At 44.5% G+C, this 20,569-nt stretch overlaps 1 protein-coding gene across 2 annotated transcripts in view; it reads right to left on the bottom strand.

The window, feature by feature from the left end:
• Nucleotides 1–866: 866 nt before the first annotated feature.
• THAP12 (THAP domain containing 12) overlaps nucleotides 867–20,569 on the bottom strand; it is a 142,661-nt gene continuing 122,958 nt past the window's right edge. For both annotated transcript variants that reach the window (XM_069640047.1, XM_069640048.1), the window contains exon 5: nucleotides 867–3,343. In XM_069640047.1, coding sequence (XP_069496148.1) covers nucleotides 1,431–3,343 — 1,913 coding nt within the window. In that variant the 3' untranslated portion in view covers nucleotides 867–1,430. The remainder of the gene's footprint in view (nucleotides 3,344–20,569) is intronic.

Here is a 20,569-nt window from a genome sequence, read left to right as displayed (position 1 = left end):
TTCACTTATATGAAGTAGATACTGTATTGTAATCCGTCACCTGGATATAATCGGAGGCTACCTATTCTATGCAACCCATGCTCAAAATTGATAGTAAAGTGGAAATCGCTTACAGAGGCTCTGTTCCATCAAATCCACCCAATTTGGCAGTGACTATATTTGAAAAAGTGCGCCCCAATTCACCTTAAGAGGGAGTATATACGTAATGACAAATCTGGCATACAGTGGGGTAAATATGCGATTGTAGCTTCTGATCTTAGCAGTATAAGTCTGTGGTAGAGTTTTCTGGAGTACAGTAATGGCTGTACTATCCACCCTGCCCACCTTACCTGATTATAGCGGCAGAGATGGTGGCCATCGGTTGTCCAGGGGCAAACAGGGAGCGGCCCTTCGTCAGCTGCCCAGGGGGTGTTAGTAAAGGAGGACAGATTCTGGTCACATGTTCTGACCAAACACCTATCAGCACGGGTCAGGACGGGCAGTGGGAGTGGGGATGGGCGAGAAGGAAGGGGCTGGGCAAAATGAATGAAAAACACCAAAGGCTGTTCAGCATACTATTGACTTTGGGGTGGAGAGGAGGATTAAATGGGAACCACATCGCCCTTTAAATGATGTAGGAAGCCAGACATTTCAATAGTTTCTAAAGCATTGGAAAATATACTTTTGAATGTCAGTCTTTCTAGGTTTAACTTCAGAATTTAGGAATGAATATCATTCTTTATACCGAGGATATAGCCATCTCGAGGAAGACAGAGTTTCAGACCAGTACAAAGGAAAGATAAAACACTGCCATTGCTAGAATATGCTGCTGTAAAATGCTATAAATAGTAACCTTGAAAAAGTAAAAGCATATAATCATATTGTAATCCAGTTTGAACAGACATTTATCAGATTTCATCTGCACACTGATCCTAGTATATTACATGTATAAACCAGAAAACAGAACTTGAACACAACAGTTATCACGCTTGCACATTTCCTCAGATAACCTTGATGCAGAAAATGCAGTGCAATACTAATTACACCCATAAAAATGTAGTTTAATTTCATACCTAACTGTAAACTGTTTCACTTTTTTCATACTGTAAAACATCTTTTAATTTGATCTTTTTGTTTCTATTTAAACCAAACATGATCATGCCTGTATAAAGTGAATCGGTACGGATGATAAAAAACACATGGACGCATCAGTTCATCAGTAAACTCTGAAGAATTTCAGTGTCTCTGCCATCTTACTAGAAGATGCAATTTACCAATAAAAGCATTTAAGTAAAATGTTCAGGCCCACATATATAAAGTCAAATGTCTGTCAGCTGTTAGCAACTTGCTAATTGTATGTTTAAAGGCAAGGGCGCCAAGAACTGCGATACCGCTTACATGCAATGATTGAATGGCCTTTCTTTATAAATATTATTAACAAAAAGTAGATTTCAAGCCACATTATTCTCTTCTGAATTGCTCAAAGGGGTAGTGTCTTCTACTTTATCTCCATATAATTGCACATAGGTGTCAACCATTAAATCTAGGTCAACCTTTATGTCATAATTAATGTTAAGCAAAGCAAAGTCAGTTGATCGGTCTGCCCGCGGAGTGTCTCTTAGGTATGTTCTCATGCGCTTTCGTGCAATTTCATATTTCTCATGTTCAACTTTCATCACTGGTAGAATACACAGCACCTTCAGCAACGCATACATGTTGGGAAAGAACTTCATATCGGGCAAATGCAGAGCCTCGTTAATGTTGGTTGGAAGCGCCACATCTTTTCCTCTGTGCTTCCATTTGATCCTCCAGCAGTGAAGCTCTGCAGAAAGAGTGTCTGGATTAGGAAGATCAGTTTTGTACATTTCTGAATGTTGCTCCTCGTTTGTGCTAAATTTCAACTGTCCCATGACAGAGGGCACAAGCGACAAACATTTTAAAGCTTTCAGATGTTGCTCTGAAAATATATCTTTCAGTTCACGAATAGCGGTTTCCACTATTGGAATACTCAGTGTCTCCTTGAAGTAACTTTCAATTAACATGTCAGTTTCTTCGTTTTGCTGCTGTACCTCAAGTAGATTTCTTGGAAGTTTCATTTCGATGTCCAATTTGGTTGCAATATTTGTGGCTTCTTCAAACCAGAACTCATGATAAACTTCAATGTTTTCCATCACCTCGTTCAGTGAATGTAGCACAGCCGTTAGACTACCCGATGCGAAAAATACATCAGAGGTAAGCCCTTGCAAATTCTTTCCAAATGCTCTTGTAAACGAAAGGGCATTTTTCAAAACCACAGCTGAGACAACAAACTTAAAAATTGTAATTTCACTCAAAAGCATATGTGCCTCTCTAATCATGTTAACGTTCCATTTAACTGAGGCTTCATCCAATATCTTTTCAAAAGAAATTACTAGCGATTGCAGCAAGTCCACCAAAATGTCAAAACTATCATGCCGGCTGGCCCAATCAGATCTGCAAATCAACTTTAATTCATTGCCCTTTTCCACATTGTTCTGAAACAGTTCTGTAATGGTATCATGCAGTAAGGGTAGCAACTGTCGATCAAGATGAAAAAACACACAAATTGCCTGCATTGTTCCCAAAACAGAAGAAACACCAGGGAGGTGCATAGACTTTGCAAGCCAAATGTTTAGGGCACAAGAGGACGAGAGCGAGATCACAGCTTTTGGGTTCTTTTCTAAGAGGCAGTTAACAACAGCTTTCATGTTTGAGCCACATTTGACACCGGGCACATAGGCTAGGCCTCTGCAATTTTCCATATTCAGTCCCCATTTTTCAGTGATGGTTAAGTGAAATTGGCTGGCTAAGAGGTCAGCATCAGTGTCATATGGCACAAAGCCCAACAATTCTTCCCTTAAATTATTGGATTCATCTACAAACCTTCCAAACACTGGTAAGTAAACCTCATCAGCCATGTTCACTACCTCGTCAATGTTGATTGAAAAAAATTGAGCATCTCTAATTTCACGAATCACGTCCTCCCTAACACAGTTTCCACAAATCTCCAACATTTGTATCAGTTGATCCTTATTACAGTATGCAACATTCACAGCAGTCATTTCAAATCGCTTTCTTAGCACTTCGTCCCCACAATTGATTCTGAAATCCATTAGTGCCTGGAAGTTGTCAGTTGTAAATTCATCTTCAAAGTCGCCTTCCTGGTGCCCAGTCAAAAGAATATTTTGCTTGCCCATGAAGACCAAATTCTCAAATAAGATTCTCAAGTAATCCTTGTTATCTTTCTCTTCCTGTGTTAAAGGTCTCATTTCCACTTCATCCTGGATTTGGACAGTGCTTTCATTTCTTGGTTTCATCGTCAGATTTTGCTCAGAAATGTGATCGCCTATAAAAGAAAAGTACAAAGATAATAAAAATGTAACACCTTGAATTAAAATGTATGTTAAGTTACAGTGGCGAGAGAACCAACACACATTTTTAAATGATTGCTTTAAAACTTAGAAAGACAACAATGCACCATCCACCAGGTGGCATGATTTTCTAGCGCGAAAACAAAGTTAGTACAAGCATAATTAAATATCACACGTTGTCCATACTACCACCAATTAGAAAGTCTCAAATGTCCTCTCATGCTAATATGTGAAACAAAAATAAAACTGTGATAAGACTGTGATAAGGCAATGCTGTTGCTAGGTCGCACCCACAGTCTGCTGTCTCTCAGGAGCCTACACAAAGTATCCACCGAACAGGATTACCCACGTTCACTTCTGCACGAAACAAGAGATCATGTCCGCAGGCCAGCTGCAGGGAAAATTAACCTACCAAGGGGCAACGATACAAATCTACCAAGACCTGGCAAAGGCGACAGTGCAAAGGCATAGGGCTCTTAAACCCCTAATGATGTTCCGCCAAGAACGAAAAATATAATATTGTTGGTTGTTCCTGGCAACCCCTCCAATTCACATTTGAAGGTCAGACACAATTAATTCACTGTAAGAAGCCGAGGGCATCTTGACAGGAGGACCTTCGACCCCGGCTAAAGACCTTACAAGTGCATCATCTGTGGGGCGGGGGACTGGAGTAGCCCCGAAGCCGCAACAAAGTACCTGGGCAAAAGTGGTGAAGGGACGGAAACCAGGTCACTCTCCGCAGCAGACATTATCAATCCCAACAGGCATAGCTGCAGATGCCCCATCACCACCAACTTCAGTAAGGCCGACCTTAGCACCTCACGATGAGGCATTGTGGGAGCTTGGAGAGAACACAGTATACGCTGGCCTCAAGAGTGCATACACTCATCGGCAACATGGCCTATGGGCCTAGTTTTGTTTTTAACGCTCCAGTAATCCTTACGGCTCAGATTCAGACATTCCCTCACCCCACTACCCCCACCCCCAAAGACCCTGGTGGTCCCTCTATGACCCAATGCTAAACGGCATGGCACTCAGAGATGCACTGACCAAAGCCATTCATAATTACTTTAGAGAAAACCCTGTCTGTCCCACTTCCGTTGCCAGGAGGGAGCTGATAGCCATGGGGGCAGCCTACAGGAAGGGCCGAGCAAAAACAAAATAGCTATTGGAAAATGAAATGGTGGCTGCCAAACTGAACCAGTTTGGTGGGAACAACCAATTCGCAAGCCACCTGGACACCGTCCCCATCATGATGAAATTTTCTTCAGAGTGCTGTTGAAAACTGGATAGCCAGAGGGGAGGAAACCAGCTCATGGACTTTAAGGCACTCACACCTTAAACCGACGTTTTGCCAAGCTTGTGGCCTCATCCCTGGGCAGTGCAGGAACCTCCCGACGTCCTCCTTGTCCCCACGACTGAAGCTCAGGAACAGCGAGATCTACTCGAACTGCCAGGAACAACTGCCTCAGCTACACCTCTTCTTCACTTTAAAAGGTACTGTGCAAACGCGGTCCGGAAATCTTTTCGGCCACTACAAAAGTTTGTGAAAATTTCCCGACTTCAAAGGCTTGTTCTTCCCTAAACATTTGTGTAACTTTTCGCCTAGCCAAATTCTTCTAAACTCTGTGGCAAAGACTTAACCGTTTACCACCAGAACTGTGCTATCCTATACAAAGACTCTGAACCATTAACTTTGGCGCAGGCCTATGAACTGAAGTGCATTTTGGAGTTTACTGAAACCCTTTGCCCTGCCTATGAAAGTATTTGTGCTACTGATTCTCATAACCTTGTCTTTTTACCCCTTTTAAAAGTATCTGAAGTGCCATTTTGCTCCCACTTCAGGGGAGCTGAACTTGTTCAGTAACTTATTGGTCATGTATTTGTGGTGTATTAGCAGATGATATTGAGCTGTTCTTGCTAGTGTAATGTTTTCAAACTGACTATGTAAATAAATGTATATTCTTTTACCAGGAAACCTTGAAAAAGTGTTTGTTTGAATCACTGTATTTGTTGGTCCTATGTGTAAATTGTTTTATTGCTCACTCAACTACTGACATAAGTCTAACTGCTCAGCCACTGCTACCACATAACTAGTACAGGTTTGTACCAAAGGTGAATTTGTACTGACACTTGTAGTCTTAATTGCATGTAGTGTTCCCCAAGGGTACTGCATGTGATTCTGCCTAACACTTCCCCAGCCAGTTCAGTGACCTGGAGGCTGACCTCAAGAGGTGGGCAGCACAAGAGATCTCGCTTATAGGAAGAGCTACGGCGTACAAAATGAACCAGTTGCCCAGATTTCTATACCTGTGCTCGGCGCTGCCAGTTGAAATCCCTCTAAAACCCCTCCTTTCGCTGCAAAAACAGGTTTCCCGGTTTATAAGGATGGGGGCGAAAGGCGCAGATCCTGCAGAAAGTACTGACAGGTGCTACTAAATGGGGGCGGGTTAGGGGGCGAGTGCTCCTAACCTTCGAAACTATTATGTAGTGGCCTAATTGACAAACATTCTGGCATGGTCCGACTCCGCAAACCCCCTGAAATGGGTACTCATTGAATAAGACAGATGCCCTCTCCCGCTTTGCTCCCTACTACACATCTCAGCAACAGCACGCAAATATTGGGCGACCAATCCCTCTTCAACCAAAACCACCCTGGGAACCTGGGACTGGGCGCTACAAAGAAAAGGAACACCCAAGGGAATGAGCCCACGCTGACCAGTTTTTCAGAAACCTGATTTTGCCCCGGGCCTGGAACCGACTAACTTCAAGAAATGGTGATGGGGAGGGTTGCAGACAATCTCTCAACTTTGAGAATGGCACTCCATCTACTTTTGAAAAATGTAAAAACTGTTTCACTCTTGTCGGAATCTGACAGATTTTCTTAAACCCAAATCTGACATTGGATCACCCAGCTACCCATCAAACAAGTGGTCCCAAGTGAGCTCGACTCTTTAGAACTTACGCTACAGGATAGAGAGATACTTTTCATCCCTCCTAAAACGTTATACTATGAGAGATTAGCACACACCAGCTTATGTGCAGTGCCAAGGAGATACCTAGTATCCCCCCCTCGCTCTGCTTCTGCAGCTTTCTAGTAACATAGACAACCCTGTAGCTATGGCTGGTGGCAGTGGACGTGTTCTTCCAACTGCTATTAGTTTACCGCAGACTGTATTCACAGTCTCGGTTGGGCACAATAGGCTCCATTATTTTTTTTTCACCATTTCTATCCTGGTTGTTCTTTGTTAGTCCTTCTATCATTCTGACATATTTATTTGGTAATGTTTCAGAGGAGGCCCACAAAAGTGCTCAATGTGTTTCGGGGCTCCAACACGTGTGCAGGGGACGGAAGTGTCCATAAATTGGACACTTTTTCTTGTAGTTTGTATCACAATCTCGTGTCAGGGTCCTTATTCCTCTCCTGCACCCAAAAAGTTGCTAATATTTGTTTAAATCTTTGAATACTTGAGTTGTTGTGCACTGGTGATTAGTTTTCATCTGTATTGATTGGCCAGCCATCCGCCCCTTTTCGTAAAACGATGTGAGAGTTTGCAGAGGGGTTTGGTGAAACTGAATAAAAGGTGAGGTTACGGCGGTGAAAGACAAGTCCACCACTGGAACTGAAGTAATCGGAGCCTGAAAGACGACCAGAGATGCCTGCAGACCCTTTGCATCACTGTGAAGCGGCCACTGTTGTCCTGACCCCGTTTTCTACTCGACAGGGGACCAACCATCCCTGAGACTAACTGCAATTTGAGCCATCTCCCGAGGTGCTGTGCCTTTCCAGAGTTGCAGACCTGCGAATAACAGGAGATGGCAGACACATTTGCATTGAGGCCAAATCTGTCCAAGTCTTTGCTGGTTCTATGTTCTTTCATCAGCAGTAATTACAACGCCTGGGTTTTAAATGTGTACAGAATTATGAAAACGGTCATCAAATGTTTATAGGGTTGGGGTGGTTGGCCCCCACCAAACCACCCCATTTCCCTCCACCTATGTTTACCTATTCCTTACTCCCCCAACTCCTTATCTGCCCTTTCCCACCCCTACTAAAAATGTTGTTTACCATTTTCCTAATTCTGTACAAATTTAAAAGCCAGGCGTTTTAGTTACTGACGATGAAAGGACGTTATACTGTTTTTTTCATGAGCTCCAGGTGAACCTCCAGGGACATGATCCAACCCATCCAAGTCCCCTCACCAGAGAGCAGGACTCCGGAATTGAAGAAGATCGACCAGGTGAATACTGTCCTTGGTTGGTGCTGAAAAAAGGCACCAAAACCACAGACTGACCAATGAGACCGAAGAAATCCATGCCATGGGTCCTTTCTCAAGACTGCTGCTGAGACATCCCATTCAGCGCCCTTCCTTTTGTTACCACACCAAGGAATCAGGAGACCGGGTCCGTCGCTGATGCAGAGAGGAGAATCCAGCTTAGAGCATTTCTTCCAATGTAAGGTACTGTGGGGTGAAAGGTATAACTTACCTTGAACTAGGAAGTCACTCCAGAGTGATAGGAGTGCACAAGGAGGTGTCCAGAGTGTCCACTCTACATCTGACCCAAGCTGCCAGCTTGTGTCCCTTTTGGGAGTCCTTTTGCAGGGTCTCCATCGTTGTGTTAACTTACCAAGTATCTTTTCCTAAAGACTAAAAGTATCCTTAACTTTTGCTGTTCTGACTTTTTAATCCATTCTGCACTGAACTTTTCGAATTAGGGATTGGACTTTTAAAGTATTTGTTTGTCTGAAAAGTGTCTCTAGAGCATTAAGCTCTACTGTTATGTGATTAACCAACATTTTCCATTTCTTAATGTACTTTATCTTATGATATTTTGCTAATTAAATATAATTACTGTGTATCTGTGTCTTAACACGAGTGCGCGGTCATACCAATAATACAGTAGGACTATCATTAGAGTCAAACTCTAACAATTATACTGCAAGCAACTACCATTGAAGCAATGGCCTTCGAAAAGTTTAAGTATTGCTAATTGTGTTGCTTAATTGAACTAAGTATTTTACTACCTTTCTTGGGTAAATATAACAAATGGATATATTTGAATATAACATTTTAAGTTTAAGTGTTTCTTTGGACTATTTTACGTACTAGGTTTAGTGTACTTACCCGCAGATCACATCTTGCTCCTATGATAAGCCCGACTGCTCAGTCTCTCTACCAAGGTTCCTTGAGTAGTACAGACTTATACAAAGAGTTGGGGTCCTGTATGCCAAGGCATAGTTTTACCTCAAGTGGACTTTAGGAAAACTCCCCTAATGCTGCACACCTGTCAATGGCATTAACCACTCCAATTCTACTCAAAAATATAAAGGCTGTCATCACACACAAAGCAAGCTACTATGATACGAACATGTCTAATGTGATTTCTATTTCCAAGGAACTATATGCCATTCTTAGAGAACTGGAAAACCCTGTCCCTTCCAACACCCAGACTAAATCGAACAAAGCCAGGTGCATTACTATTCAGGATGCACTCTCTCACAAGATCGAGTTACTACGCAACAAAATCAATGATGAGAAAACACTCCTAACGGCCAAATCTATAGTGCTGCCTACGCTGGAACCCCATGTCCCTCCCAACCCTGCCCCACCTATACTGTTTTCCTCCACCAAAGTTACCCAAATTACCCTCTTGGACGTTATCCAGTCCTTAAAACCCTCTAACTGCAAGGGTGACTCCTGCCACACACACATTGTAAAGCTCTGCACCCCAATGTAATCCTGATTATCCCTTTGTGAACGCATACTTCAAGACTAGTGTGGTACCTACCAGTATTAAATCGGCCTGGGTGACCCCACTCCTCAAAAAACGTTCATTGGAACCCTCCCCTCCCACTAAATACTGCCATTCACCACTGTATCATTCTTACTCAAAATCCAGGACCGCATTGCCTACCTGCAACTGCAACAATTCATTGTACACCATCATCTCCTGGGAGCCAGATAATCAGGTTTCAGACCAAAACAGCACAGAAACAGCACTACCTGACCTTACTCAACAGTGTCTGCGACTCAGGCAATCTAGCCACCATCCTTGTCCTTGACCTGGATTAGTGGAGCTGATGCGCAGGACTGAGAAGGGATACTTTACAGGAGGGATTTAACCCTGAATATAAGACCGACTACAGATCTATCTACTTTAGTAAACATGAGCAGGACGAAGGACTAAATATGCGATGCAGTGACACATATTGCCCTGATTGAAAAAGGCACAAGACATGCCGAAACACTTGTCTCACAAAGGGCCAACTATGATCAAATAAATGGAACCCAAATTCAAATCAGCAAACCTTGGGTTTTTATAGCAGTGGCGCAGCCCAGGTGTGAAAGTACTGTTTCTACTTTGATTTTCATTTACTTTGTGAATTATGTATGACTGGAGCCTTCAAAATAATTGGCCATTTTGGAAAACGCCATAGGATAGTTTGTGTGAAATGCACGTTATTTTTAAATTAAATACAAACTTGTGCTAGTGTAATCTGTATATTTATTAGTTACTTTTTTGTCATTGAAATGTATACAGAGCCTTGGCCCACATTGGAGTGCATTTGGGTTACCTATGTGATTCATGTGGCTTTTTCTATGCATTTGTTCTTTTGTCCTATGGACACAATTATTATTATGCTTCAGGTGCAGGTTATGTCATAACATAACCTGCACCTGAAGCATAATAATTTTTATATTTTTCTATGGGTTAACCTTAAGTCAACAAGCTGTGCACCCCACCTCTCCGTTCTTACAAAATATTACAGCCATCTCCAGCACACTACCTATTTGTATCCATATTCAAATATCGCTTGTTTGATAGCTAAAAGATTTTTGTTAAAATATTGGATGTCTGCACGCTCGCCCACTCATGATGAATTGCTCAGAGCTTTAACCTAGATCAACAATATGGAAGACACGTTCATAAGACTTCAATCTAGGAAAAGAACTCTGAATATATGGACAGGCTTCAGGGAGTTCCTAAATATCAGCTAATTCGAATAAATGCTCTAGCAAACCAATGTCTGTTCACTTTTCAAGTTGAAAATAACAAGATAAGTAAAATAGGTTTATGTTCTGTTAAACACTTGCATTATTATTGCTTGATAAAGCTGAACAAATATTAATGTCCGTTAAACAATGATTTGATGTTTTTTTCTGGTGGGGAGGGGATTCCCTCACCCTTCCTTTTTAGATCTTTAAACGGTGAAGCCGTTACCTTGGGGTTCGGAACACAGAAAGATGTTGATGCTCCATAGGACAAATTATTATTAAAGGTTTTCTGAAATTTGTGGCGGGGTGCAGGCACTGTTTGAACATATAAAAAGAAATGGTGCACCCCTCATTTAAATACTGTATCATTGTACTGTTGACTTTGAATAAAGATGGAAAAAAGTGACCAAATACAGCAGTACTCTTCAAACTATGAGGCTGTCTGCCCCTAAAGACTGTAGTAGATATGTACTCGGGATTAGGGTGGCGTGAAGTTCTTTCAAATTGGTAAAACCAAGCTACCTACATTTGAAAATGTTAGCAGCTACAGCATTTTAGAGTCCTACCCAAACGTTGGTTACTTAGAAAGGAATCAGATTCAAAAGTTTGGAAAACTGGCCTCCCAAAGTGTGCCAGTCTGCACGTTGCTTATATTCATTTTAGCATTAATACTGTAAAATAACTAAACTGGATTGTGGCCATGCCCAAACTTTTTCAGACACAAGGCCTGGGTCAACAAGCTCTACATCAGAGTTTCCATCTTTATAGATAGTTATCCAGCGTCAGCTGCTTGGAAAACTTTGACAGGGGGCGTAGCACCACTCCATATCATCAACGGCTGCCTCTTATATGGGCGTACCATTCTTCAATCGGACGCAACATCAGGTGTCTTATAAAAGGCTGTACTGCGCCAGCCACACCTCAGTTCCGCTCTTTTTCGTCTGGGTTCGAGAGAAACTACTGCAATAATGGTCAAAGGCAAAGAAACAAACAAAACAACAGCAAACAATAGTTGTTTGCTTACTGTGATGAATCTAGCGATGTCACCACTGTCTCCCCGGGAAAGGTCTCTCCCCATGTGGCCAGGGAAGGGCAGCCGCAACCTGATCTCAACCCTGGAGCTGGCTGCCCAAGGGAGGACCACATGGGGAGAAGACAACTCTCATGCGAGTAAAGTGGGCTCGCTAGATGGAACGTGGTATGCCCACCAATCAAGGGACCCCTACAACTCTGGGAACGGGCTCTTCCCAAATAGGCTCATAGGTTGCACTTATCTTGCCATTCACATAAAAAGTACTGGGACGAGGAAAAATAGGAGTGACGTAAATGAAGATCCCTTTCCCAGTACTGTGACGAGAAAGATCCACAATGACTCACAAGGGAGTTGTAATATCAGTACTGTGACGAGGGAGAAGTATACCATGTATTCCCCATTTCCTTTTTATTGGCAACACACAGCGCCCACTGGGCCACCAACCCTGGCTGCATAAATAGTGCCCAATTAATATAACCGTTTCCAAAAAAAACGCTGAGAACAAATGCTCCAGTGAGGGCAGTATAAGCTAATTACAGGATTCAGGAGATCTAACCGGGGATTACACCACATTGCGGTAATCAGCCCAGACGAGTAATAATGCATTTTTGAATAAACATGATTGTCCATTTAAACAAGCACCCTTCAAATGCCCTAGCTGCCCCACACACCAGGAGGCATTTGGCTAATGATTACATTTAGGTCATTTCAAGATGGCGCGCCGAATGACTAACGCGCCAGTGAAATAGAAAAAGTCCACTAAACCATATTAGTATATCGATTGCCATGACAATGGTTGCCAACAGGGGAAGACGCTGCCAGCTGCCGCACACAAACAGCTGAACACTCTACTAAGAGTAGCAGCACGCCTGGTAAGAGCCACAAGTTTATAGCTCGCCTGCTTTCTTGAATCCCCACCTATCGTAGAGAATGAAATATACTGAATGCCCATATATTTTTGGTCCCGTCTAGCCTGATTCTTGCCATTACGCAGACAGGGCGCTGAACACAAAGAATAAGAAGAGAAAACCCATTTCTTTGCCCTAGCGACTTTTGCGAGTAAAAATGTGAGAAACTCAACACACTGCAGTAGCGACCACGATTCATAACAAGAGGTACTAGTTTGCATTTATACGTAACCCAGTGTATTCGGTAAATTGAATAGAGGGCTAGGTGAATGGCACAAGTTTACCGCTCTCTCCTTAGACTGCACGCGCATCAACAAGCCACAGAGACCCACTGCCTCATATTGGAGACATCCAGACCAGACTTGACGCCCCCGCCAACCACAGCTTTTTCAGCTTTTTCTACAATTTCATCCTCCACAAGAGAGGTGACTGTATTGGGTACTATACCTTTGCACCGGGCCCATTAACATCAGGACCACTGGCTGTTTAAGCATAGCACTGTAGAATGCACCCCATTGGTTATGGTTTAAGCGAAACCTAAAGCATACAATTCTTTATGCTTTCCTATTTATTAGGCAAAAGGAAGGACGAAAGCTATTGCCTATCCACGTTCCTAGGAATAGGATCGCCCTCTGAAAATCACCTGTACAGGTAATTATTATACCTTTAACAGGAGATACTCGAATGAAAAGAGTGGCAGATACACAAGGGTGCCACTGATCACAGAGACACAGAACGCGCCGCTCATTGGAATAAAACCCCACAAGGAGAGAATCCGTGTGAGTTGGACTGCCCCAGGAACACAAGATAGGGAAGGCAGGCACAAGAATTAGGGGACGTGTGCACACACAGAGCAGGGACCCACATCGGAACGGACTGGATGGCCGAAGAGGATGCGGGCAACACAAAGCTACCCTGAAGACGACCCGTGCAGCAGTGCACCAATGCTAAGTGCCAAGTACAATGCAAGAGGGAGGTGCAGCGCACAAAAACAAGCCTAAAAAGGCAATCCCGAATTGAACAAGAAGCTACAGATAGAGGTAGCAGGAGTGGAGGGCACAGAGCTCTGCGGCAAAATTTGGCGTTAACACAGGGTCCCAGAACATAATACCGGTACCCACGCAGATCTAAAAAGTATACCAGCAGACAACGGGGGTAACTGGTGAGAGCAAGGACAGAAGAGGACCGACCAGGACCACGCAGCAGGCACTAGACTCAGGGGTCAGCACGCAAGTGGACATCTGACCGCTAGACCTGGTAAGGCACCCGGAGCGACCAGCAGAGCACGATGACATAGCAGACGGAAAACAAACCTGGTCAGCAGACTGAAGGAGCTCCTCTGGATGAAAGCATGCTACGCTCATGAGCCTGTCTGCAAACATTCCAGAGTGAGCACAGCCCAGCAACAAACAAGAACGTGAGTTGCATAAAACAACACCAGGCAGTATACACTTTAACAGCAACCTAGGCTGTTAAGAAAAAAATAACCCTGACGGACCAAGGAGGCGTAGGAGCCACGGCCGAGCTCAGGAGGTGCGTTCAGAGATTCCTAATACCAAGCCCATACATCTAACCAATGCGCCTACATAAGCACTAATACCTGTGGCCGCCCCCCACATTACGCAGGCACGGCTGGCAGCCCCCTAACAAACACAAGCATCAGACGAGCCGGGGCAAGCTGAAGGACCCGCAAGACTGGCCCCAATCACGGTGAACTGAAACTCTGTTTGAAGCCGAGATGGCATCCAAGTTGCACAAAATAAAAAGGAAAGCAGCCAACAATGGAAGAGTTTACAAAAACACCACAGTCAACGGAGAGTGCCAGAAACAAAGAAAAGAACCTGCCAACGGACTCCACACCAGCGCACAACGACCAGCAGATCCTAGACGCGATTGCGGACCTGAAAATTGCATGGGAAACCAAACTGGAGGCAGCCATGGTGGAACTCAAAACATCACTGGATCTTAAAATTGGGACAGTGCAAGAGGATGTTAACCTACTGAGACAGGATGTTAAGAAAATATCGGAGCGCACAGGCGAACTGGAGAAAGAAGTGAATTCAAACACAGCTGCCTGCACATCACACGCCTCGGAGATCCACATACTGAAGCAACAAGTGAGCAAACTGAAAAACAGAGCAGAAGAAGCAGAAGGACGGGCCCGTAGAAACAACATACGCATAGTGTGGCTCCCAGAAGGAGAAGAAGGACCGAACCCCACAGATTACATTGAGACCATGCTGCTACAAGAAATCTGAGGCGGGGCACTCACCCAAGGGTTCGCAATGGAGAGAGCACACAGAGCCCTGACAAGAAAACCCCCGCCAGGATTCCCCCCCCCCCACCGAGGCCGATAATTGCCAAAATTTTGAACTACCGAGATAGGGAGAAGATCCTGGAATTCTTCCAGAAAGGGGGCACAATACAAAGGGCATCCGTATCTATTATGGCGTACCTGGACTATACACTCCTGGTGCAAAGGCGGCGACTGAACTATGGGACTGTGAAGAAGAGGCTGAGAGAGGCGGGCTTCAAGTACATGTTGGTGTACCCAGCGAAACTCAAAGTGCTCCACAAGAGCAGGGCACTGTTTTTTGAAACCCCAGAAGATGCGACGGAGTGGCTGGATGCACAGAATTGCCCGTCGGGGACCGACAAACAGGTGGAGGACGGAACATAGAAGTGAAGCAGTGGATGCAGAGGCCGAGGTGCTGTATAAATTGGGACATTGGGACTTGAATATAAGATAGAGGAAATATAAGCTGAGAGACAAACTAGGTACTACATAGAAGAATACGGACGTGCATAGCATATTGTGGCATGATTGCGGGAGATATAGCAGACCCATACCCCTATAGATAGTTTAGATGGGTTACCTGTAGTGTGGTAACTCCCGGCTGAGTCCCTACTACCGGCTAGCCGAGAAAGGACTAAATGCGGGACCGTCTGAGATCCAGGGATGGAGCTGGGCAACAGTTGGGGACGGGAAGGGTGGAGGGAGGGGAGTTGGGAGATTTGTTGAGTTATAAATTGGAGAATGAGCCTACACACACACGCTGCTGTGATTGACGCGGAAAATGAGGAGGGTCAGAGGTGGGACTGGGTATGGCTGAAACATGGAAGACCTTAGGATAGTGACCTGGAATGTCAGGGGCTCAGTTACTTGAAGAGAAACAAGATCATGATGTACTTAAGGAGACAGAAGATAGATATTGCCCTAATACAGGAAACACATCTCATGAAAAAAAACTAGAGGTAATAAAGAGGAAATGGAAAGGAACCCTCATAGGTGCAACGTACTCGGCTTATGACAGAGGGGTTATTACCTGGGCGGCACCACATGTCCCCTTCCAGCTGCTACAGTTCATGGCTGAGGCGGACAGGAGGATGGTAGCAATACGGGGATTGATAGAAAATAGAGAAATATGCATTGTTAATACATATGCCCCGAACCAAGATACAGTGGCCTATTTAGGACCCTATATAGCAGAATGAGCCTGTACCTGGGGGGAGGGCGAGGGAGAAGGGGAGGTTATATGGGGCAGCAATTTTAACTGCACGCTGGACCCAAGGGTAGATAGGTCGGACAGGGAATTCGACAAACCCACACCCTGCTGCCAGAGCCCTGAGGACCCTGCTGGGAGACCTTCGGCTGGAGGATAAGTGGATGCTACATCACCCACATGATAGACATTACTCACATTACTCGGCCCCACAAAACTTGTACAGACGGCTAGATTATATGTTCACCTCACAGAAGATGACGGGAGAAATAGTGTGATCAGAATATAAAGCGATGGTCCTCTAGGACCACTCGCCATTGGTCTTAACATGGCAATATGTGCCTCCGAGAGCTAAGATTCCAACATGGCGGATTAGAGCCGAAGCATTGAAAGATACGATGTTCAGGGAGGACCTCAGAAGAAATTGTAGAATACTTTGGAAATAACACTGGGAGTGTATAGTCGGTCGGAACCCTATGGGAGGCATTTAAGGTGGTGGTGAGAGGAGCAGCTATAGCCAAATCTAAAGGGCTGCAGGGAGGCATACTACTGAGGCTACAGAAGGCAGAGCGAAAATAGAGACAATCCTGGGTAGAGGAGGAAACTACTGTGAGGATGCTGAAACCATAAATCAATTGCAGCAGAAATGTGTGGGGCACAGGGAGGGAGAGATTATGCAATTTAAAACTAAAAGAAATACATAGAAAGGCATCATGCTGGGGGAGACAAGCCGGGAAGATTGCTAGCATGGATGTATAAAAAAGTGAGACCCCCAGACCAAAGAGCGGTACTGGGGGAGAGTGGACAAATATTAGATACCCAAGAGAGCGTGAACGGAGAGTTCCTTGAATTCTACAAACGATTGTACGGGGACATAGGAGGTGGTGGAGGGAGCGAGATAGTGGAAACACTAGAGGATATCGGCTTACCAAAAATAAGTGCTGAAGAGCGAGAAAACCTAGAGGCCCCAATTACACTGTAAGAACTAGAGGCGGTGGTTGAGCAACTACTTGCCAGCAAGAACCCGGGAGCGGATGGACTCCCCAGGGAGTTTTATAAAATATATAGGAGGGACGTGCTCCCCCCACTAATGGCAATGTTAAATGAAGCATTTGAAACCGGGATATTGCCAGAATACCTTAGAGAAGCGATCATTATCCCACTCCTCAAACCTAATAAGCCAAGCATGGACTGCGGGTTGTATATACCGCTATCGATGCTGAACCAGGACAGCAAGATACTCACGGCTGTTTCAGCAAACAGAATGAAACACATCACAGGAAGACTAATACATCCAGATCAGACTGGATATGTCCCACACAGAAGCATATCCGACAACCTCAGACGGCTCGACTGTGTCATAGAGCAAACAGAAGGAGACTCGCGCAAGGCAGCAATTGTATCACTAAACGTAGTGAAGACCTTGGACTCCGTCAGGTGGCCTTGGCTGCTGGCAGCCCTAAGAGAATATGGGATGGGACCCGGGTACCTGAAGTGGGTGAAATTACTATACAGCTCACCATTAGACAGAGTCAAGACGGGAGCTATCATTTCGGAGAGGTGGCAACTCAGCAGGGGCACTAGACAGGGATGCCCTTGGTCCCTGATGCTGTACATTCTCGCACTGGAACCCCTAGCGATTTACCCGAGACAACAATACGAGGACGTGGGGATCTACACAAAAGGGGGACCACACTCAATATCGTTATAGGCAGATGACATTTGTTATACTTGAGATACCCCGAAGAAAATCTGCAATACATCCTAGAAGTGATGGAGCGATTTGCATTGCTCTCTGGCATTGCAGTCAATCCTAAGAAGTCTTGTTCCCCCTGGGAAGGTATATAGGGGTCCCGCGAGAATTGCCAGTACTACAAATACCCTGGGAGGCTAGTACCTTTAGATACCTGGGAATTGACATCTATCACACGGTGGAAGCAGAAAATAAACATAACACTGAGAAAGCGCAGACAAACATCGAGATTAGCATGAAGTTCTGGACTAGGCTCCCCCTGGCCATGATGGGGAGGGGGGCGCTGCTGAAGATGGTCGTATTACCCAGGCTACTACACTTTTTTTGGGAACATACCATACATGATACCCAAGTGATTCTTTGTTAAACTTCAAAGCATGTGCAGGGGCTTCATCTGGGCTGGACCCAGGAATAGGATAGCCCTGTGGAAACTACAGAACACATATGACAAAGGGGGTATAAAGCTACCTAACTTCGATATCTATTATTTGGCCAGTCAACTACAATATGTGACTAAGTGGTTAGCGGAAGACTCAACATTAGAGTCCAGACTGTTGAGATCCGAATGTTGCCCATTTTTCTTGAAAGAATGGATATGGCTGCCTAAACTAGAGATAAAAGGGTGCCCCAGGGATGCTGGAACTAGGATGGAAAATATGACATAAGGCTTGCCAGACTATAGAGAACGCAACCCTGTGTTCCCCGCAAGTACCACTAGTGGCATTGGCCGGAGGAGACGCGCAACTGAGGAAGACGATTCGTAGGCATTGGGAACCGGTGGGAATCGCAACAATGGGAGATATATGGCAAGAGGGTGAAATAAAGGAATTTAAGGTGCTGGTGGAAGAAACAGGTTTACACTTGGGGCAGTATATCACTTATACCAGACTGGTACGGCGGATAAGAGAGACATGGTCAGAAATAATGCTAGAAGATCAACCAGACACGGGCACTGAAACATTATTTGAGGTCACAGAGCGAGGGCACAAGGTTTCCCGAATCTACGAATTGCTGATGTCCAGGGTGGGAAAGGAAGCGAACCAGCTGAGGCATGACTGGGAGGAAGAAGCAGGGGAACTCATGACTGATGGGTTGTGGGAGTGGGTTCAAGGGTACTATAAAAAAGTGTCTGGGAACACGAGGCTACAACAAATACAGCTATATATAACACACACAGCATATATGACCCCCCAGAGAATTGCCTGATTCAAAAGCGCAGAACGACAAACATGCCCCAAGTGCGGCGAAGAAAACGCAGGGATGATGCACATGATTTGGGCATGCCCGTAAATTGGGAAGTTCTGGGGAGAAGTAGCCCACCGATTAATCGAGAAAGGGATCAAATTAAACGTGAAATCAGTGTGGGCATGCATGGTAGGGGGGTTTCCTAGACCACGTCAATTGAAACATGTCAGTAAACTCACAGATTTGATTTCCATACTTGCCAAGTGCAGAATTGCCATGGGGTGGAAAGCATGTAAAAGACCCAAGATAGAGGTTTGGTGGAACGATCTCCATAAATGGCCCGAAGCAGAAACAGTAATATGGAATGAAGCAGCCAATAGGGGAGGGGAGGAAGTGGCGGAAACCCTATAACCCTATAACCAGGATCGTACTCCTGAAGAAAGTTCTGGATTCTTTACCCCTACGAACTGAAACATGTTGAGACTTTATACTGTATAATAACATTGCAGTGAATATACGACACAACTAATCAACAAAGGTGGTGAAAAACTCAAGGGCATATTGAACTAATACAGAAATCCGAGGTGAACAGGATAAACAATCCATGTTTGTTAAAAGTACCCCGGCTACTGAGACGGCATGTTGTAAATGTATATGTCTAATTAACCACATTGTATGTGTTGCTTTTTATATATTTTTAAACATTTGATTATTATATGTGTGATGCTGACATTTAAGAGGAGGAATAATTATGATTAAAATGATATTTTAAGTGCTGAAAGTTACCCCACTTTCAGTTATCTACCCTATAAAACAGGCCTCTACCTTTCTCATTTTCTCTAGTTAACCCCGACTCGGGACTAGATAGAGGCAGCACTCTAACATTTGTTGAACAAGTGCATACCCAGGGTTCCTCCAATATCTGAAGGCACTCCTAATAAGAACCACTGCCAGTAGTCTAGTCTTTCCCCAAAACCTATTGGCCAGAGCAAGTGCAAAAGCAAGGAAAGACTCAGGAAGTGTGTGAGAGAGGTGTTCCCTGGAGGAGCTAGTTGCAGTATTCGTTTGTTGCAAAAGAAGGGGCCTTGGAATGCTGTTCCAAAGGAGAAAAGGGGGAACCCTTGCACCCCAACACCTTGTGGAGAAATGCGCACCTCTGGGAATCCGAGAAATGGGCACCTCTGTTGGAACCCTGGTAACAGCTGTGGCAAGCAACTTGAATGGAAAGTACGTTGAGAGATCAATTTAAAACACCATGCTTCAACATTGGCCCAGTACTTTAAAGCGCAGAGGATTCCGCGAGGCCTTAGAATAAATTTGGAACCCACATTATGTAAGGAAAACTGTTTGTGAAACTCTGGAGTCAAATTCTTAATAAATGTTTGTTGGACTTAATACTTTTGACCATTGAGGAATTGGCACAGAATCTGAAAACTATTGATGAAGACATTGAAGGAATTAAAGCTTCATTGAGTACGTGTCTGTCAGCGGACCAACTGCGAGAGGTCCTGGAAGACACGAACCAAAAGCTACAGAAATACAAACAGGAATTGGAAACTAAGAAGATCCAGAGGTTTAGGCGTGATACACTAGATTATAAACTTGGCATACTGTATACATGGCAGGAATATTACGGCCACTGGCCTAACAAAACGTATCAGAGTCAAGCTCCGGGGTCAGGAACAACCAATTCTGAACGACCACCTCTGACACTTCAAGTACTGAGATAGAGGTCCCTGCTAGTACGAGCAACGGGACTGGCATAGATCCACACGAGGCTGGTCCAACTGAAGAAAGACCTTGTTTTTTAGAAAAGGGCTG

This window comes from Ambystoma mexicanum, chromosome 7q (assembly GCF_040938575.1).
Source record: "Ambystoma mexicanum isolate Mex_15411 chromosome 7q, UKY_AmexF1_1, whole genome shotgun sequence".
Lineage (NCBI taxonomy): Eukaryota > Metazoa > Chordata > Amphibia > Caudata > Ambystomatidae > Ambystoma > Ambystoma mexicanum.
Note: the sequence above shows the minus strand (reverse complement) of the source record. Positions and strands in the feature narration are given on the sequence as shown.